The sequence below is a fragment of the Podarcis vaucheri genome (assembly GCF_965113315.1).
Source record: "Podarcis vaucheri genome assembly, chromosome: 8".
Lineage (NCBI taxonomy): Eukaryota > Metazoa > Chordata > Lepidosauria > Squamata > Lacertidae > Podarcis > Podarcis vaucheri.
Window position 1 is genome coordinate 91,130,910 of NC_138766.1, and position 21,681 is coordinate 91,152,590.

The following is a 21,681-nucleotide window of genomic DNA, read 5'->3' on the forward strand; positions in this document are numbered from 1 at the left end:
TAGCAGTTCGAAAGTGTGAGTAGATAAATAGGTACCACTCCAGCACGAAGATAAACGGTGTTTCCGTACGCTGCTCTGGTTCGCCAGAAGCGGCTTAGTCATGCTGGCCACATGACCCGGAAGCTGTGCGCCGGCTCCCTCGGCCAATAAAGCGAGATGAGTGCTGCAACCCCAGAGTCAGTCATGACTGGACCTAATGGTCAGGGGTCCCTTTACCTTTACCTTTATCATGGCACCTCTCAGTCTTCTCTTCTCCAAGCTAAGCATACCCAACTTCCTCAATCATTCCTTAGAACAAACACGTCCAACTCTGAAGAGCCTGCGATCTACTCACAGTATAAAAAGACCGGCTGTGATCTACCCATTGTCATTGTTGAGCTTTTTTTTAGGGGAGGGTTGGCCAAAGACGGTCACTAAACTTCATTCCGTGATCTACCTGGGGTACCCCTGCGATCTACCGGTAGATCACAATCTACCTGTTGGACATTCCTGCCTTGGGTTTCCAAACCCAAGTTGAACCCAAATATTCCTTCAGGGAATGTTTGAATGACCTCTGGTCTGATCACACGATCAGTTTCTTGCAGAAACTGTGTTCAGGAACTGTGTGGGAAAAGTTTTAGTCCTGGCACGTGACAGAGCTGTATAAACATTCTCTGAGGCACAAAAGAGATGCATGTGGATAAACCAATTCCCATATGGTTCACAGAATGTCAGAAGAGCACCGTATTATTAGGATAATTAAGAGAGTCAGCAGTGAAGGAGAGTGACGTCCATGGCTTACTAATCAAAACTATTCTGCCAACCTCTGCTTGCAGAATCAGAGCTGACAAATTACTTACTTTTCACAACCCTGTGTTTCTCTGGCCCACCCAAGGAGTCCCCCGCTGGGAACTGACCAGTTCACAATGATTTCATTATGACAATTACAGAGTTCATGACTCATGCCTGGTTCAGGTGTTGAGTACACATGTAAAGGCTGCACATTGGGTTCCCCATCCAAATCCTCAATTCAGGACCAAATTGCATTGATGCCAACCCAGGTTTCAGCTGAATTGGGTTGTGGCAGCCCCAACGCGGATCAGGGCCACCTAGAGCAACCTGAGACTGTCAAAAAAGGGTGGTGGTCTGGCAGCAAGCAGAGCAGGAAGAAGGAGATTTATGCAGCCAGCCTATGGGAGTCTCATTTTCTCTCCTGACCATATGTTTAATTAAGATTTAAAACCAAGGCTTTTTTCCAGCCAGGACTTGTCAGAACTCAGTTCCAGCACCTCTCAGGTGGACTCCATTGCCACAATTCAAAGTGCTGGTGCTGACCTTTAAAGCTCCAAACGGCCTTGGTCCAGTATATCTGAAGGAGCGTCTCCACCCCCATCATTCTACCCAGACACTGAGGTCCAGCGCTGAGGGCCTTCTGGCAGTTCCCTCACTGCGAGAAGCCAAGTTACAGGGAACCAGGCAGAAGGTTCCCAACAGATGTCAAAGAGAAGAACAACTACCAGACTTTTAGAAGACATCTGAAGGCAGCCCTGTTTAGGGAAGCTTTTAATGTTTGATGCATTACGGTATTTTAATATTTTGTTGGAAGCCGCCCAGAGTGGCTGGGGAAGCCCAGCCAGATGGGCGGGGTATAAATAATAAATAATTATTATTATTATTATTATTATTTATTATGATGAGGAACAAGGGAAGTGTTCATGTTGAGTTCTGGCACCTCTTTTTTAAGAATAACTGCACTGTTTAAAACTCATATTAAACTGTGCACCACTCCTTCAAATTAAGGTCTGTTTCTGTGTTGTTTTGGCCGCCTACTATTCCATGCCAGATCCTGGTCACTCCAATGGGTAGGATTTTGTTGTTTAGTCATTTAGTCGTGTCCGCCTCTTCGTGACCCCATGGACCAGAGCACGCCAGGCACTCCTGTCTTCCACTGCCTCCCGCAGTTTGGTCAAAATGGGTAGGATTACCACAAAACAAATAAAAATAGTAGCCCAGCGGCAGCCACTATAGCAAAGGGATGACCAATCTGGGACTGGGAGATGTTGCCGAGAACAAGATTTCACCAGAGGGCAAGAGAAGGAGGGGAGGGGACTGGATACAGAAGGCCAGAAAGTGCATTTTGAGCATGGCTAATTTCAGTGAATCAGAACCAGATGGATCCCTCCCACCAACGGGTCCTCCACAGATGGCAGAAGAACTGGAGATCGCAGACCTTTCTGCTTGTAGTAGATTTATGATTCAACAGATGCGACAACTCAGCTGAGGGGCGGCAGAGGAGGAAGGCTGAAGGTTTTGTTTATATAGTGTGAAGGGGGCTGTAGCTTCATGTAGAGCCACACACTTAACAGTCAGACCTTAGCAATCCCTTTCAAGAGGCAACATTGGCAGAAAGGCTGGGGAAGATTCTGGAGATCTGCTGCCAGATGGAATTATTATTATTATTATTATTATTATTATTATTATTATTATTATTATTTATACCCCACCCATCTGGCTGTGTTTCCCCAGCCATTCTGCGCAGCTTAAAAGGTAAAGGTAAAGGTACCCCTGACCATTAGGTCCAGTCGTGGCCGACTCTGGGGTTGTGGCGCTCATCTTGCTTTATTGGCCAAGGGAGCCAGCGTACAGCTTCCGGGTCATGTGGCCAGCATATGACTAAGCCGCTTCTGGCGAACCAGAGCAGCGCACGGAAATGCCATTTACCTTCCCGCCGGAGCGGTACCTATTTATCTACTTGCACTTTGACGTGCTTTCAAACTGCTAGGTTGGCAGGAGCAGAGACTGAGCAACGGCAGCTCACCCCATCACGGGGATTCGAACTGCCGACCTTCTGGGCAGCTTACAGCACATTAAAAAATTGTAAAACATTAGACATTAAAAAAATTCCCTAAACAAGGCTGCCTTCAGAAGTCTTCTAAAAGTCAGGTAGTTGTTTATTTCCTTAACATCTGAAGGGAGGTAATTCCACAGGGCAGGCACCACTACCGAGAAGGCCCTCTGCCTGGTTCCCTGTAACCTCATTTTTCATAGTGAGGGAACTGCCAGAAGACCCTCAGAGCTGGACCTCAGTGTCTGGGCTGAATGATGGGGGTGGAGACGCTCCTTCAGATATACTGGACCAAGGCCGTTTAGGGCTTTAAAAGTCAGCACCATCACTTTGAATTGTGGTTGGAAGCGTACTGGGAGTCAATGTAGGTCTTCCAAGACCAGTGTTATGTGGTCTCGGCAGCCGCTCACCAGTCTAGGTGCTACATTCTGGATTAGTTGTAGTTTCCAGGTCACCTTCAAAGGTAGCCTTACATAAAGCACATTGCAGTAGTCCAAGCGGGAGATAACTAGAGCATGCACTACTCTGGCCAGACAGTCCGTGGGCAGGGAGGGTCTCAGCCTGCGTACCAGACGGAGCTGATAAACAGCTGCCCTGGACACAGAATTGACCTGTGTCTCCATGGACAGCTGTGAGTCCAAAATGACTCCCAGGCTGCATACCTGGTCCTTCAGGGGCACAGTTACCCCATTCAGGACCAGGGAGTCCCCCACACCCACCCTGTCCCCCCAAAACAGTACAGGGTTAGATAAAGCAAAGTTCTAATTTGGCATAAGGCAGTTCCATATGTTCACAGATCAGGCCTTAAGTTCAAATGCCATCTGTTAAAGAACTCAAGTAAAGCTCAGGAGGCCCAAGAGCAATCAGAATTGATAACATGTGCCCACTGACCATAAGAAAAACCCTGCTTGACCACATCAGTGGTCCATCTAGTCACCATCCTGCTCTCACAACGGCTAAACAAATGCCAGCTGGGAGTTTTGAAGCAGGACCTGAGCACAACAGCAATCTCATCTCCTGTAGTACTGGTATTCATAAGCATTTCTGCTTTCAACCATGGAGGTATCATGGCTAAGAGCCATCATGGCTAGTAAGCATCAATACCCTTATTACTCCACAAATTTGTCCAAACTTCTCTCAAAACCATCCAAGATGGCAATGTTTGCATCCCCCTGTGGGAGCGAGTTCCATAGTTTAACTATCCACTGTAGAGATATAGAATCATGGAATCATAGAATCATAGAGTTGGAATAGACCACAAGGGCCATCGAGTCCAACCCCCTGCCAAGCAGGAAACACCATCAGAGCACTCCTGACATATGGTTGTCAAGCCTCTGCTTAAAGACCTCCAAAGTAGGAGACGCCACCACACTCCTTGGCAGCAAATTCCACTGTCAAACAGCTCTTACTGTCAGCAAGTTCTTCCTAATGTTTAGGTGGAATCTTCTTTCTTGTAGTTTGGATCCATTGCTCCGTGTCCGCTTCTCTGGAGCAGCAGAAAACAACCTTTCTCCCTCCTCTATGTGACATCCTTTTATATATTTGAACATGGCTATCATATCACCCCTTAACCTCCTCTTCTCCAGGCTAAACATGCCCAGCTCCCTTAGCCGTTCCTCATAAGGCATCGTTTCCAGGCCTTTGACCATTTTGGTTGCCCTCCTCTGGACACGTTCCAGTTTGTCGGTGTCCTTCTTGAACTGTGGTGCCCAGAACTGGACACAGTACTCCAGGTGTGGTCTGACCAGAGCAGAATACAGTGGCACTATTACTTCCCTTGATCTAGATGCTATACTCCTATTGATGCAGCCCAGAATTGCATTGGCTTTTTTAGCTGCCGTGTCACACTGTTGGCTCATGTCAAGTTTGTGGTCAACCAAGACTCCTAGATCCTTTTCACATGTACTGCTCTCAAGCCAGGTGTCACCCATCTTGTATTTGTGCCTTTCCCTTCTCTGTCCTGATGGCCTATTGCAGTGTTTCCCAACCTTTTTTGGGCAAAGGCACACTTGTTTCATGAAAAAAATCTCGAGGCACACCACCATTACAGCCCCGTGACGTCAGCGCGCAGCGTCACGCCGGGAGGGACATGAATTGCTAGCAAATTACATAATCACCTCCTTGAGGGCTGGCTCATCTTCTCCGAAGGCAGAACCCCATTAATTAACAGCACAGACTCACACCATAGCCAAGACGAGGGGGGAAAACCTCAGTCATGCACAGTCATGCACATGTGGGGGCTAAATGAGGACAAAGACAGGGCAGAGAGCAGGGTTCAAATCACCCCACCTGGCCAGGACAATCCCTGGGTGCTCCCTTGGGCCACTCGCCTGACCCACCTCGCAGGGCTGTTGTTGCGAGGATAACACGGGGAGAACCACACGCGCCCCCGGGAGCTCCTTGGAGGAGAAAGCGGGCGATGAATGCAATGCACGAAATATATGAGAGGCGACCAGGTTTTGCAGGTGAGGGGCCCCCGCCAGCCTCCGCTTCCAACACCCGGCGCAACGACGCCGAAGTTTCCCCCCAGGCTCGGCTCGGGGAGCAGCGCTGCTCCCCCCCGGCTCCCCTTCGCCCTCCCGGCTCTCTCTGCCGCCCACTGGGGACCCCTCTCACCTGCCAAGTCCGGAGCGCCGGTGGAAGTTGCATGCATGCATGCAGGGTGCCGCGTTGCAATTGCATTGCACTGCACTCCATGCAACGCCTGCACGCATGCATTGCCTTGCACGCCCGCCAAGGGGTCTCCCCGCGGTCCGATGCGTCCCCTCCGGCGCGGATGCAGCATTGCAAAAATAAACACACACACCCCCGACGCAGCCCTACCTGGAGGGCAGCCTCCGCCTCCGCCGCTCCGCTTCCGCGGGGATCCCCGGGCTCCATCCTGCCGCCCGATCTCCACGGGGGCGCAGGCAGGCTGCGCGGGGTCTGCGCGGAAGAGCCCCTGCCCGCCCAGCCGCCGCCGCTGCGCTCATTCCATGGCCGGGAGAAGAGCGCTTCAAACAAAACGCCCGGCCCGCCAGGCCACGCTGGGAAACGTAGTTCGCACACCCCGCGCGGGCGCGGAGCCCAAGGGCGAGGGGACTACGGATCCCAGCAGCCCCCGCGCTGGGGATGGAGGGGGAGAGGCCGGGTGCAGGGATGGAGGGACGGGTGGGCGAGCGAGTGAGTGAGTGGCAGCCGCCAAGCCTTGGCCGAGAGCCAGGAAGGGCCTCCCCGGAGGAGGAGAAGGAGGAGGAGGGAGGCGCAGAGCGGGAGGGAGGGAGGGAACCCCAGGGGTCATCTAGTGACGGCGCCCCAATCAAAAATTTGACTTAAAAAAAATCTTTCGAATTTTTTAATTTTTCCCGCGGCACACCAGGCAACATCTCGCGGCACACTAGTGTGCCGCGGAACAGCGGTTGGGAAACACTGGCCTATTGTTACAAGAGTTATTCATAGGATCGTTATACCGAGATACATAGTCAAGCCATCTAGTCAACCACTCCACAAGAATAGGGTACATCTTTCCATGCCTCCCAAGTCAGCTCTGCAGTGTAGTCCATAACTGCACTACAAATTAGAGGCGCCATCTTCTTCAGAAGATTGAGGGAGCCCTTGTGCTATCTTCACACCCTCCTGGTGCATTTTTGCCTAGCTGGGTTGTGTCCCTGAGCTCTGATAGTGTTGTTTGTGTGTCTGGATGGAGAATACAGAGAGGTTTGTGTGTGTTTACAAAGGAAATATGTTCATTGCTCCATCCACTTTTGCCTGTGACCCCCTCACACCTCAGGAAGTAGCCCAGAAAGCCATGCAACCCTTGATCTCAAGAAAAGGTTCCTCACTCCAACCTGTTTTGACTGGTTTCCCCAGTGTCAGGCAGAGAATGAATCTTCCCCATCACCTGTTGCTACCTGACTTTTTAAAACTGGACACACTGCCAAGAATTGAACCTTCGTGTGACTGCATGAGCAAAGCGAGCCAGTAGCCTAGAGCCTCTTGTGCTCTTGACAAGGGCAGCACCTCCTAGAGAATAAATCACTTTACTGCAATAGCCACATTAGAAATTACTACAAGCAAGGACTCAAAGCATCCAGAGGGAGGACAAGGTGGAGAGGAAGGGTAGAAAGCTTCTCTCACATTTGATCACACCATGTCAGCAATGCTGCAGCACTGCACTCATATAAGTCATGCACTTATTCATAGTCTGACAAGTGATTTTTGCCCTTGCCTTCATGCCTGCACCCCCACCTGGGTCCAGATTCACTGCCCCTAGGTATGCCTTTGCTGTAAGCCCAGCTAAACTGCACAGGAAAAGTTACAGGTAGGTAGCCTTGTTGGTCTGCTGTAGTCAGAACAACAAAACAAAACAAAAAATCCTTCCGGTAGCACCTTAGAGACCAACTAAGTTTGCTACTGGTATGAGCTTTCATGTGCATGCACACTTCTTCAGATACAGGAAACGCAAGCTAGTCTAAAGCTTGCAACCTGTGCCCTTGTAATCCCAAGCTTTCAACAGATCAATTGTGTGGGTGGGCAGGAAAGGATGAATGAGAGTCAAGACTGGGATTCTTTTAGTCAGTTATCACAATGTTTTATTATAGAAATCTACAAAAAAAGAAGAAGAACCAAACATTTTCTTGCTATGAACAGACTTTGCTACAATTGCTTTGCAGCTGAAGAACGCTGTCTTTGTTTTATTTTTATTCATTTCTATCAAAAGCAGGGGCTGACACAGCCTCTTATGTTTCACCACCAAAGTGATACCATAAGGAATAAGTGGCCTCGTACAATCAGAAGAGAGTCAAGTGGTTTGGGCATACGTTGAATATTGAATCCCCAAGCCCATTTATCGAGACAATTCATAATGCATCAGTAAGTTCACCTTCCGTGCAACCCACAGTGAACTGATAAATGCTCAATAGTGAAAATAAAACCAGAAATAGAAAACGGCTTTCTTGGAATAATGGAACACAATGAACTAGATTAGGTTTTGGTTCTACATACATATTTCGCACATATAACCTTGCCCCCGACTCTCCCTCGCAAGATGAACACCATCAAATCTCTCATTGAGAACTTGATGGTGAATTAGCAAGCTCCCATTGGTTAGAAGCCATTGGTGTAGTGAAAAAGACAGTGATCTTATTGGTCCACTCCTTAAAGAACCCCAGAACTATAATGTCACATAGGTGTCATTCCAATTAATGCCTGAAGAGTTAGTGGGGTGGTGGTCAAGAGATAGAAGAAAATGATATTTAGGACTCTCTGAAGGTCCACCATCTTCTTCAGGTTAGCATTCATTCATTTATTTATTTTTAAATGTAATTGTCCTGTCCCTGAATATTCTTCTTTAGACAGCTGAAGGTGTCTAGCGCCTTCTTAGCTGTGAGCTGGAAGATATCAGAATATGGCAATATGAGATGATTTGGCACATTGACATACACTTATAGACAGTCAGAACCTACACAAGAGCTGTAGGCCAAGTAGTTTTGGAAGAAAGAAGAAACAAAATCCAAAACCATCTCCAACCCAACCTGTTTGACAGGTGGAATATGAAGTGAAACTTCTTTGAACATCAAAAAAAGTTTTAGTTAAATGCACACTGCATACAATGGTGTGCATGTCTTTGCTTACTAGTTAGCTCAAGAAAGAAAGAAAAATGGGAGCAGCTGAACAGCCAAAGAAATGGACTTCCTTGTGGTTCTTCTGGCCTGTGTGAGATGCTGGACATGCCCATTCATCTCGTACCTGATTGCCAGCTGTCCTAAGGCTACTGCACCCACCTGGCCATTCAGCCAAACATATTTGATTCCAATGTGCTTTTCTGAACATAAAAGTGTTCAAAAAATCTTCAGCTTTGACTGCCCAAGCTCCATGGACAGTGGAGTTCTCTTTGGCCAGTAGAGTTCTCAGGATATAGTGGACTGAGCTCTTTAATCTGAACAGGAAATGAATTTTTACCTTACCTCCCTGCCCTGCCCACAAAACCCTCACTGTCACCCCCAGTTACAGTCAATAAGCAACACCCCAGTTACAGTATCCCCTTCCTTAGTCAGGTCTTGTGTTCAAGTTCTTCAGACCTTCAGCCACCCTTCATGCCCCCAACCCCATAAATCATATTGCTATAGTTGTCACTTTGAGTCTTTGCAGTTTCCGCAATGAGTGTGGTCCCTGGAACACATTTTCCCCCTTTGCTGGCTGCATCATGTATAGATGTGCCTTTTCTCTGCCCTCGTAGCTGAAGCATCTTTTCTGGCATGTTAGCAGAGTTGGCATTTTCTTCCAGATGTCGATCTTTCTGAGATGCACTTTCATAGGTGCCAGCTGCTTGCCAACATGGGAGTGATGACTCAAGCAATCAAGGAGCTGACTCTTTCTATCTTCAGAAGGACAACAACTTCCTGCAAGAAAGGGATGTGAAGGTTAGATGGTGAATTAGGAAAATGGAGAGAAGATCTACAGAGGTTTGGGCTGTCAGAGGAAGTAGACCTTGAAATACCAGCTGCTGGGAATGGCAGGTGGTTGAGGAGCTGCTGCACTCAGCTTCTGCTTGAGAACTTCCTATGGGCATCTCTTTGGCCACTATGGAAACAGAGTACTGAACAATCGCCAAACAAAGGGGGGATTTGCAACGTCATAGTTGCAAAGCAGCGTTTCAGAACACAGGAAACTAAGTGTATCCTTTGAGTGGGAAGGACTCATTAGGGATTAATAGGTACAATGGGCATTCAGAAGTTGGCGTCTGCTGGGGTTGGACTAGAATTAAGCCATGAATGCAGACAGCTATTTACCTTCTCCAAGTGATCTCCGAACAGGAGCTGCAGGAGCTTTTCGGAATCTGACGTCCATCCAGCCCGACTGCATGATGGGACTTTCTGAGCCGCCCTTCTGCCTCCATCTCTGCTCCACATGCAATCCAAGAAGTGCTTCGCTCCCAACCGCTTTTGAATGAGTCACTGGAGGAAAAAAAAAAACCACAGAAAGCGGAACATGAGCTGTGAGCCAGATCAGCTTCAGCAACACAATGTACCTTTGCATTAGCTATTGTTCCCCTTCTCTCTGTGAGCTCCAGCAACAATTCTTTGTCTGAATGAGCATCACTCTGACAGCAGACTGTCCATAGCTGGGCATACGCTTATGCATGGCAGCTGGAGATCTGCCTGGTCTCTAGGAATGAATGCTCCCTATTTTGCTTTTGGCTCTTTTAGAAATGGGAAGAACTGACTCTTTTTGCTTTCTGCAAACCACTCAAATGATCCTGGGGAAGGGTGCAGGAGGAATCATACTTGGAAACTGATAGAGTGCTAAAAGATAGGGTGCTGAAAAGCCTTCCCCTATCCAGAACATGAAAGGCAGAGTGATAAGTCAGCTCTCAAGTATACAGAGAGGGAAATTAGGTTAGGGAACTGCTGGGGTTTCTTCTAACTCTGTCTTGTAAAACAGGGGCATCCAACAAGGTCCCTCCAGATGTTATTGGACTACAACTCCCATCAACCCCATCAAGTCCAGCAACATCTAGAGGGCACCATGTTGACTACTCCTGCTGGTGGTGGGAGAGAGATTTCACTAACCCAAGTCCATACAGCCTCTCTAAAGATATTTGCTTTCTCCTAGCAACATCAGTCCTAAATTTAAGCATCTCTTCTGCAAATTAACATGCACCACAGTTCACAAGTCCCGTTTGGAAACGGCATCTTTCCACTTCCCTAATTATCCCTACCCACCCATATCTGACTTTGATACAGCTGAACTTTGTTTCTCCAAGTTTGAAGGCTATATTTGTCAACCCTACTGGCATAAAGTCAATGAGCCGGGAAGATTTGTATCTTACCTGTAGCCTGTGGGAAGAAGTCGCACCCTGAAGGCTCTCAACGGTTGGGGTGATATCTTGCTCTTCACAGCTTCTCTTGCATCAGTGGAGCCAGGAGCAGGTCTTCGTGCGAGTTCTGCCTTCTTCTAGTCTTATGGACTAGCAAGCCATTCTAAAAGGCTACAGCTGGTTCCTTCCTTCAGTTCTACGACTGTAGAGGGCGCAGACTTTCTGTAGCAGAGACTTCATGCTTCATGTTTCGTTTTTTTTCCTCTCTCCAACTACCAAAGTTTCTCAAAGTTGCCTGTCTTTTGCTTCTCAGCATTGGGGAAAGCCGTTTAACTTACTTTATTTTTTAAAAAATTCTCAAAGGTGTTCAATGGATGTGCCATCTCTATCTTCTTGGTGTAGAGATTAAGGTGGAATGACTTCTTAATTCAAGTTGTGTTTGTAAGCAACTATTTTTTTAAAAAAAAAATAGTCTAGGAAACTAACCCCTGTACAACTTTAGAGTGCTTTTTGTTTTTTCTGTTTAGGATCTTGATGTGAGAAGTAGGCGCCCCACCCTCGCAAAGCCCTATCTTCTCAAAATCTAGAATGTAGAGGAGCAAAGCATCAGGCTCATGGCCACTCTGGAATGTGTGACTGATGATCCTTCTGGAGCTGAAAGACCTGAATGCCCAAGTCAAAGCCAAAGAGAATCCAGAGGTCCACTTGGAGATGGAAACATGAGAGTTGGGTGAGAGCAGGGAATGGGTTAATTTGATGGCTGAAACTCCTGCTGAAGTCCTTCAGGACCTCCCCAAACTTGCTAAAAGTTCCCTTCCCCAATCTGTTTGGAGCTCAGCTGAAAAGTTGGAAGAAGCAGGAGAAAGAGGGGGAAACCAATAGCTTTCAAGAGAGTTAGTGAAAGTCCACTGATGGTTCCCAGAAGCGGGGAGGAGAATGTCTGGAAGGAAAAGCACCTTGAAGGAAAGGACTGATGTGAGCAAGAAGGAAATCCTTCTGTCATGCCCGATGAAATTCCCTGGGAAGCTGTGCCCCAGGAGGTGTGGCTGCCTCTGCCACGACGAAGAGGCTGGGTTGTCTTTCTGACATAGTCCAGTCCTTGCAATGGCTTTTTAAAAAGAAATCCTCAAAAGAGCCATCCATTATCCAGCTTGAACCATCTTGAGTGATTCAGGCTAGCCACACTCTCAGCATGGTTGATCTTGAAGAAAATTAGATTTTCCTCCTACCGGTCATTAGGCTGAGTGTATCTTCAGACCCACCATGGCTGAAGTTCTCAGATGAAAGGAAACTGCCTTCCTAAATAATCCACCAACCCCCTTCTTTGTCATACCTGTTTCACACTACTCTGCTCATATCACTGTGGTAGGGACGGAAACCTCGGGTTGAGTTCCGTCACTAGCGATTGGGCTGGCAGTGGTGGAGGGAGGGAGGCTTTCCAATGAGTCCCTTAACTCAGGGGTCCTCTGGGGACTGGGCTCCTCAGAGTTGTCAAAGTTGACCTCAACTTCCTTGCCCCTCTGAATCAGCTGTTCTAAAGTTTTGGGGTAAGGGTGGCTGAGGAAGCGTTTGAGTTTGGGCTGGAGGGTCCCTACCACATACTGGATGACCTCCTCCTCCTCAGCATCAACGTAGAGGGTCTGGTACAGGTCCCTTTTGCGCCAGAGGAACTGATCTAGAGGTTCTCCATCTTTCTGAGGGAGATCCAGCTCTCTCTTAATGGCATCCCTGGTCAGGGTGCCCTCGCTATACTGAAGGAACTCCTTCTTGAACTCCAGCCAGTTCTTGACGGAGTCCTGCTTGTACTCCCACCACTTTTTGGCTGGCCCGTTCATGTGGTTCTCAATCTGAGAGAGCCAGTACTCCTCAGTGCCACCCACCTGCTTCAAATAGTCCTCCAAGTGAGTCAGGAACTCCCTGGGGTCCTCAAAAATCTGGGTCTCCACTGGGGAAGGTGGAGTATCTTCTGAGACAGAGACCCACTGGTAGGAATCATGGGACTGAGGCACGATAGGGACATCCCCAGTAGGAGGAGGTGTCAGGGCATACATCTGGCTCATGTCTAGGGCATAATCATAAATCTCCCCTTCACTGGGCCTGATCTCTGGGCCTCCCACCCCTACCGAGACAGTCTGCCTGTGGTTGTCTCCATGGCAGTACTTTGCCCCACCAGACTCGAGCCTGTCAGCCCACTTCTCCAGGCGGAAGAACACTTCCTTCCAGACATTCATCTCTCTCTTGACCCACCTCTCCAAGTGAGCAATGGTCTCCTGGCATCTAGACAGGCAGGCCTTGATGGACTTCTTCCACCTCTGGTTCTCAGCAGCTGAGGGGACATGGTCCTCAAGGTTGTTCTCAAGTTTCCCCACCGACTTCTGCAGGCCTTTCAGCTCCCGCTCCACCTGCTTTGACACCTCAGTCAGGAGGTGCCGGTGGGTCCTCCTGACGTGGTCTAGCATCTCCGCCCTGCACTTCCCTATCTGGAGGATCACATTGGGCTTGTTGTTATTGGCCACGCCGCGGTGGCCCTGGAAAGAGTGGAGGTTCACCTGGTTGATGTTGTCCAACTGCATGTTTCCTAGCTGTGGGCTAATCAAGCTTTCGCCCCCTTGACAGACTCTCTCCAAAAGTCGCAACCACCCAGTCCAGAAATGGACTACCCGTTTCCCCTGCAAATTACAAACACAACCAAATCAAGAAAATCACCCTGGGAAGTCTTGCCTTCCAACTGCCCTTGTGCAAAGTCCAGGACAATAAAAAGTTCTCTTCAGTGTCTGGTCCTTCCTCCGTCTCCCAGGAGTCCTTAATCCCCGAGCTGAGCTGTCGAGAACTTCCCCAGCAAGTGGTAATTCTCTCCGCTGTTGCCTGTGTCGTTCCTGCTGCTGCTTCCTTGCTTTCGAGTCTTCCTTGAACTTCACGCTAACAAGTGTCTGAATCTCTCTCTCCTCTGCTTAGCTGGAAAACAGAGAGCTATTTGCTTTCTCTCTGTGATGTGCCACTAGCTCAGACGGATCCCTATACTTATACACCACACACCTCCCTATGTGGGCGTAGCCAAGCCTCTGTGCTCATCGGCATCTTGCTGCTGATTGGAGGAGAAGGATTCAGTGGAAAACACAGCTCCTGGCAAGCATCTCTCTCCCTCGCCCTCCCCGGCTCCCTTTAGCTTCTCCCACCCCCTTCCACACACCCCCAGACTTGAGGCGAGAAGCACTTTAAAGGTTCTGGAGACAGTTGGATGGATGGATGAGTAATTCCTACCTTTTCTCCTCACCCCTTTCAGCTCCCCCTTTCTCCCCCTCTCCACTCCCCCCCCCAAAGAAAAGGTCTTATTCATCGCCCAACCCTTTATCCAGAAAGGCCCTTTTTGCAAAAGTCCTCAGACCCCGAAAGACCCCGTGGCACGAGGGAGATGGCTTAAAAGCTCCCTGTGTCACCCACCCTCCGCTGGCCAGCTGTGAGTTGCTCACCCACCTGCCCCCACACATGACACACTCACCCACACCTGTGCAAACCCTCATTATTAGAGGCTAAGGGGTCAATGGCTGGGCTAAGTGGAAAGGGACACTGGTTTTATTTTCCAAACGGGAGGTGGGAATTTTGCCTCCAGCCGGTTTCTGTTATGCAATCGTAACCATTTATGGGGGGGTTGGAAGGGGGGAGAGCTGTCAATATGCTGCAGGTTAAAACTGGGGGGGGGGAGTCCTACCCTTCCAGGGTTTCCAGCCAATTAAGTCCACCCATCTCAAAGCTTTCCAGTTACTAAGCTTGAATCAGTTGCTTAATCACACGGTGCAGCCCACAGACGCAGATGAAGCTCACACTCGTTGATGAAGCAGGAAGCCAAACCATAAAAGGACACCGGGGGTTTATATAACCAGGAGATAAAGAGATTCCCTTTCTGGAAAAGGAGATTGAGGCAGTGTGTGTGTGTGCTTCCCCTCCGGAACTCCAGCCCGTCATTCAGATGCAGGGCTGGGATGACAGGGTGATGATGATACCTTTTTAGGATTGGGGGGCTGCTCCCTGGAACTTACTAAGCAAGGTTGGAGGGTTATGTAACTTGGTGAGTACTTACCAGGACACCCCCTCCCTCCTTCCCACTCCCCAAAATGCACGATTTGCTTAGCCTCTGTTCTGGGTGGAATCAGTTGATCAAAAATAACCACAGGGCTGAATTCGCATTGGGTCTTTCAGGTGCCCCTGGAGGAACACAGAGTCTCTTTTATCTAGGGTGGTCTGGTTGTGGGGTGACAGGTGGCCTAGGTTTCCTAGGGAACTGAACCCCGGCAATTTCTGCTTTGTGAATTTTCGATACAGGTTGTGCCCTTTGCGATAGACTCTTAGGCATGCAACAACTGATTTGGAGAAGGGGTGCTGGAGTGAAGGATTATTCTGTAGAGTTTAACTGAATTCCAGGTTCCTCTCTGTGTGTTTTTGTTTTTGTTTTGTAGGGTTCTCTGAAAATGTGATTTTTGTTCCCTGGGGCTTTTGAGAGGGAGGTGGACCATGTAGTGGATCAGAGGTCGGTTCCTATGCCAGGAATAGAACCTGTGACATTCTGAATGCCAAGCAGGTGCTCTTCAACTGAGTTAAAGCCCTTCCTGAAATACGCAGTACACATGTGAAGAGAGCGATGAATTAACATCGGAGGGAAAGAAGACAGGGAGAGACATCACATCCCACACCAGTTACAAACCCAAATCTGCAGAAGGAAACCCTGTCAAAGGTGTATAAGGGTAAAGGGACCCCTGACCATTAGGTCCAGTCATGGCCGACTCTGGGGTTGCGGCGCTCAGCTCGCTTTATTGGCCGAGGGAGCCAGTGTTTGTCCGCAGACAGCTTCCGGGTCATGTGGCCAGCATGACTAAGCTGCTTCTGACTAACCAGAGCAGCGCACGGGCCCGTATAATCTGGAACCCTGAGTGGACAGATTTCTAGCTTATGTGGGAATCTTTCATGTATTCAGCATGCTTCCCCTCTGCTGCAGATATGCTCCTAATGTCTCACAGACACCCTAGGACCAGGCCGGGTGTGAACGGTCCCATTCTATCTCCACGTGCTGCTAATTTTGTGGAAGGAAGAACACCCAACACAGCTTAGGAGCTCAGTTATGAATTTTGCATTTCTCCCATTACTTTTGTTGTTGTTTAGTTGTTTAGTCGTGTCCGACGCCAGGCACTTCTGTCTTCCACTGCCTCCCGCAGTTTGGTCAAACTCATGCTGGTAGCTTCGAGAACACTTTCCAACCATCTCATCCTCTGTCGTCCCCTTCTCCTTGTGCCCTCTATCTTTCCCAACATCAGGGTCTTTTCCAGGGAGTCTTCTCTTCTCCTGAGGTGGCCAAAGTCTTGGAGCCTCAGCTTCAGGATCTGTCCTTCCAGTGAGCACTCAGGGCTGACTTCCTTCAGAATGGAGAGGTTTGATCTTCTTGCAGTCCATGGCCCTCTCAAGAGTCCCAGGAACGTTAGCTGACTTGGCTAAACCCCTTCATGTTACAGAATTGAGACTCCTTAAAGGGGCAGCAAAATAGATCAGATGAACACACCTAGTGAAATGGATCAATTCACCCAGGTTTAAAATGCCATAGGCATTTATTCTAGATGTGTATCTCAGTGGTTTTTGGACAGATCACTCTGGAGGCAGCAATGCTTCTGAATACAAGTTGTTAGAAACCACAGGAGGGAGAGAGGGTTCTTGCTCTTGAATCCTGATTTGGGGCACCTGGTTGTTCACTGTGAGAACAGGATGTTGGACTAGATGGACCATTGGCCTGATCCAGCAGGCGCTTAGAATCATAGAATTGTAGAGGGATCCCAAGGGTCATCCAGTCTAATCCCCTTCAATGTAGGAATCTCAGTTAAAGCATCCATGATGGATGACTATCCAGGACAGCTCCACCTGGTAAGCAGGCTGAGACCCTACCTGCCCACGGACTGCCTTGCCAGAGTGGTGCATGCGGTTATCTCCCACTTGCATTACTGCAATGCGCTCTACGTGGGGCTACCTTTGAAGGTGACCCAGAAACTACAACTGATCCAGAATGTGGCAGCTAGACTGATGACTGGGGGCAGCCGCCGAGACCATATAACACCGGTCCTGAAAGACCTACATTGGCACCCAGTACGTTTCCAAGCACAATTCAAAGTGTTGGTGCTGACCTTTAAAGCCCTAAACAGCCTCTGAAGGAGCCTACCCACCCCCATCGTTCTGCCTGGGCGCTGATGTCCAGCTCTGAGGGCCTTCTGGCAGTTCCCTCATTGTGAGAAGCAAAGCTACAGGGAACCAGGCAGAGGGCCTTCTCGGTGGTGGCACCCGCCCTATGGAATGCCCTCCCACCAGATGACAAAGAGTTAAAAAAATACCTGACATTTAGAAGACATTTGAAGGCCCTCGGGGAAGTTTTTAATGTGTGACATTTTAATGTCTTTTTAATCTTTGTTGGAAGCCGCCCAGAGTGGCTGGGGAAACCCAGCCAGATGGGCGGGGTACAAATAATAACTTATTTATTATTATTATTATTATTATTATTATTATTATTATTATTATGCTCAGAAACCTCCAAGAAAAGAAAACCTTATGTTCTTTTCCAACAAGTCAACTGTGGACTCTTGTCTGAGACGAGGGAGCTTCAGGAATCCAGTGTTTGTGAATTCCAGTATGACATGAGCTGATTCAGGTTTCAGAGACTGGTGTAAGAACAGGAGTGAAAGGAAAACTGGACTGGAAATAGATTGATCCAAATGAGAGCCTTCAAATCCTGAAATGGGCGCAAACCCTGAAACATACAGCTGAGCCTCTGCTTACCTTAACTGTGTGGTGCTGGCTAATGTTGCACCCATTGCACAGGCAGGGAAAACTGAGGTTCATAGTGAGTGACTTCCCTAAGAGCAGTCAAATCCATTCACAGTTGAAAGAGCATTTAACTTAATGACTCCACTGCCTGTGTCCCAACTCAACTGAGATTTGCTATCTCTTCTTGGGGACCACCTCAGAAAGAAGACGGAGAGGTAATATGATGGCCATCTTCCAGCATTGAAAGGGTTGCGTGGCGAGTTCCTGTCTCCCCCAGTGGCAATAAAGACAAGTGACATAATTATTTAGGTTAATGGGCTAAATAAGGCCACAACTTTACTGGTTACAGTTGATGAGCAGTATTGGCTTAGGCATTGGTCCTAACCGACTATATCTGACTCCAGCCCATCCGCTTGAAGTCCGGGAAGGGTTAACCACCAGTAGGGGGAGTCCTGCTGATGCACATCAACTAGCAACTCCCTTAGGGTCACCGCTAGGGGGCGTGCCTTAGGCCCTCACCTCCTTAGGCTTCAGACAGGGCCACGCCCCCCGAAATCCTTTATCGGACTACCCTTCAATATGTGGGGCAGGTGTTGGCGCTTCCTCCCCTCTTCCATCTACAGAGCAATACCAATGCCTAACTGCCAATACCAAGGAAGTTGTGACGATTTGCTACGAGGTAGGCGAAAACCAAGTGGCTGGTGCCAATTTGCCAAGTGGAAAAATTCCTACCAGGTCCCTGAACGGTGACCAACCAAGGTCCATAGCAAGGTCAAGCAACAAAAACCTTATAACAGGAACAGCTGGAGGCGGCAAAAGAGGGAAATCCCCAGCCGTGCCTGTGTGAAATAGAGCAGGCCATGCCTCCCGAGCCAGCTGATTGGCTGGCCAGGGGGTGACGCGGCCGGGGATTCCCTCAATCACTCGGAGGCTGAGCTCCAGCCCCCGCGCGCATGGTGGGGTCATGAAGCCCGCAACACCACCTCCACTGCAGGGCGGAAGTGGCTATGTCACATGACAGAAGAAGCAGGCTTGTTTTCTGCTACTCCCCAAGGGTAAGCCCAGAACCAATGGATTCACATTACAAGAAAGGAGATTCCAACTATATATTAGGAAGAACTTCCTGACAGTAAGAACTGATCAACAGTGGACTCCCTCAAGAGTTTGTGGGTTCTCCTCCATTTGAGGTCTTTAAACAGAGGTCTGATGACCACCTGTCAGGGATTCTTTAGGAATCCTCAATTCTTTCACTTTTGCCCATCCTCCTTCCTCCATCAGTTTTGGCGCCATTCCAACCCCTTTCTCTCGCCTGCTGCTTTTGTCTCTCAAAGGGGGAGAGACAGCAAATGGAAGAGGGCTTTCCTTTTGGGTTTCCTGGGGAATATCTGGCTGATACCATGGCAACTATTCCTCCAGCGCTTCTAATAAAAGGAAGGTGAGGGAGACAGAAATGGAGATGGATGGAGGAGCCGGAAGTACCAAGAAGGGAAGAGAAAGGCAGATGGCAGATTGACAGAGAAAAGCTGGAGGAAAATAGACGGGTTGCAGAGAGTGTGGAAAGAGAAGTGGGGCAGGCAGATGGAAGCTGGCTCAGAAAAACTGAAAACAGGACAACAAGAGCAATTAAAAATGATTTATTTATTGCATTCAACCCCCCTCCACTTTTTCCTCCAAGAGCTTGAGGTGGTTTACATGGTTCTGCCCCTCATCTTTTCATCTCCACAACAGCCCTGTGAGGTAGGTGAGACTGAGGGATGCAGTGACTGGCCCAAGGTCACCCAGTGAGTGAGAACTTGAACTCTGGTCCAGTGGTGTAGCATGGGGCAGTTGCAACGGTGCAAAATTGTTAGGGGGCGCAAAATTTTGACACCCAGTACTGCCGTAATACAGCCGTGTGCTTTCATTGCTGAGCTCCGTTGAAAATGGTGCTGCCATGTGAACCAGGAAGTGACCACTCCAGACAACAGAACAACTCTTCTTTTCCTATCTCTGTGGCTGCAATCTCCTGGGTGACACAGATGCAGTTAGGTGTTGAATGTACATGCATACTCTGTCCATTTCCTTCCCACCCCCTCTGTGCATCCCTGGGCTCTGGCAACCCACACTATGCCACTGCCGTGGTCTCCCAGGTCCTAGTCTGATACTCTAACCACCACTATGGATGGTGCAGCAGAGATCAGGCACAGAAAATGTGACTTTGTCCAAAATTACCAGCCCTAAAAGGCTTTCCCCCAGCCACTCTGGACGGCTTCCAACAAGAGATTAAAAATACATTAAAACATCAGTCATTAAAAGCTTCCCTAAACAGGGCTGCCTTCAGATGTCTTCTAAATATCAGATAGTTGTTTATTTCTTTGACATCTGATGGGAGGGCTTTCCACAGGGCAGGTGCCACTACAGAGAAGGCCCTCTGCCTGGTTCCTGTAACCTCACTTCTCGCAGGGAGGAAACTGCCAGAAGGCCCTCAGTGCTGGACATCAGTGTCTGGGCTGAACGATGGGGGTGGAGATGCTCCTTCAGGGATACTAGACCGAGGCCGTTTAGGGCTTTAATGGGTCAGCACCAACACTTTGAATTGTGCTCGGAAATGTCCTGGGAGCCAGTGTAGGTCTTTCAAGACCGGTGTTATGTGGTCTCGGTGGCCGCTCCCAGTCACCAGTCTAGCTGCCACATTCTGGATTAGTTGTAGTTTCCCGGTCACCTTCAAAGGTAGCCCCACATAGAGCGCATTGCAGTAATCTAAGCGAGAGATAACTAGACAATACTACTATCCACATTTTGCAATATAGTTCTCCAGCCAAGTAACATATACGAAAAAGAAAGAAAAACATGCTGAGGACAATGTCTGCATGAAAATGCATATGCTAGTGTAAATAATATACACAAATCATTATGTTAAGGGAAATAGTTTTGCAAATAGGTGTATATTGGAAGGGACCCTGAGGATCATACAGTCCAACCCCCTGCAATGCAGTATATGCAACTCTCCCGTACGGGGATTGAACCTGCAACCTTGGTGTTATCAGCCCCATGCTCTAGCCAACTGAGCCAGCCAGTCAACATGTGAACATCAGGTGAAATTCTCACTAAAATACTGGTGAAACCAGTGTTGAAAACGAGCATAGGACGGGGGGGGGGGGAATAAAACCAAGAAGCCAAAACTGACAGTTTCACCAATTCCTAGTGTCACTGTATTCCTTTAATTACCATTGTGTGAGATGGAGAATGGGGACAACTCTGCCACTCCCGTTCACATCCCTGTCACCACCCCTGTTGTTGTTGTTGTTTAGTTGTTTAGTCGTGTCCACCTCTTCGTGACCCCCTGGACCAGAGCACGCCAGGCACTCCTGTCTTCCACTGCCTCCCGCAGTTTGGTCAGACTCATGCTGGTAGCTTTGAGAACACTGTCCCACCATCTCGTCCTCTGCCGTCCCCTTCTCCTTGTGCCCTCCATCTTTCCCAACGTCAGGGTCTTTTCCAGGGAGTCTTCTCTTCTCATGAGGTGGCCAAAGTGTCATCGCCCCAGGTGCCTCCATATGATGGCCTTAGAGAAGTCATGTTTTCAGTCTTTATTCTGCAACATAGAGGCAATAACACTGAGTTATCTCACATGGTGGCTCTAAGGATTGCAGTAATTTATATGTAGGGTACTCTGAACTCTGTTGCCCTATTTATTATGAACACATTTATTACATTTATAGACCAGCTGTATCTTCTAAGGAGCTCAAGGTAGTGCACACGGTTCTCCTCCTCCCCATTTCATCCTCACAAAGACCCTGTGAGGTAGTTACAGATGCATCACACATACCATCTCGGGACTATTTAATTGCTCATCGTCTAACATTGTGTATGCCATCAAATGCCAACAGTGTCCTTCAGCTCTCTATATTGGACAAACAGGCCAAACCTTACGCCAAAGAATAAACAGACATAAATCTGACATCAAGAATCACAAAACAGAGAAACCAGTAGGAGAAGACTTCAATCTCCCAGGACATTCTATTGCACTTGGGCAAAAAAAATGAGAGGCACAAATACAAGATGGGTGACACCTGGCTTGAGAGCAGTACATGTGAAAAGGATCTAGGAGTCTTGGTTGACCACAAACTTGACATGAGCCAACAGTGTGACGCGGCAGCTAAAAAAGCCAATGCAATTCTGGGCTGCATCAATAGGAGTATAGCATCTAGATCAAGGGAAGTAATAGTGCCACTGTATTCTGCTCTGGTCAGACCACACCTGGAGTACTGTGTCCAGTTCTGGG

At 48.6% G+C, this 21,681-nt stretch overlaps 1 protein-coding gene and 1 pseudogene across 2 annotated transcripts in view; one reads left to right on the top strand and one right to left on the bottom strand.

The window, feature by feature from the left end:
• LOC309539766 (tigger transposable element-derived protein 1 pseudogene) overlaps positions 1–21,681 on the top strand; it is a 247,767-nt pseudogene that overhangs the window by 211,808 nt on the left and 14,278 nt on the right. The gene's annotated exons all lie outside the window — the stretch shown is intronic.
• Positions 7,384–13,759, bottom strand: ARC (activity regulated cytoskeleton associated protein). The gene is made up of 3 exons (XM_082235298.1): positions 10,635–13,759; positions 9,595–9,759; positions 7,384–9,204 (listed from the first exon to the last, which is right to left on the bottom strand). Exon 1 carries the CDS (start codon positions 13,193–13,195, stop codon positions 11,975–11,977), a length of 1,221 nt encoding a protein of 406 aa, XP_082091424.1. The 5' UTR covers positions 13,196–13,759; the 3' UTR covers positions 7,384–9,204; positions 9,595–9,759; positions 10,635–11,974.

What these genes read in the sequence shown, in the direction of transcription:
- ARC (XM_082235298.1), bottom strand. Translation starts at nt 13,195, where the DNA reads ATGCAGTTGGACAACATCAACCAGGTGAACCTCCACTCTTTCCAGGGC.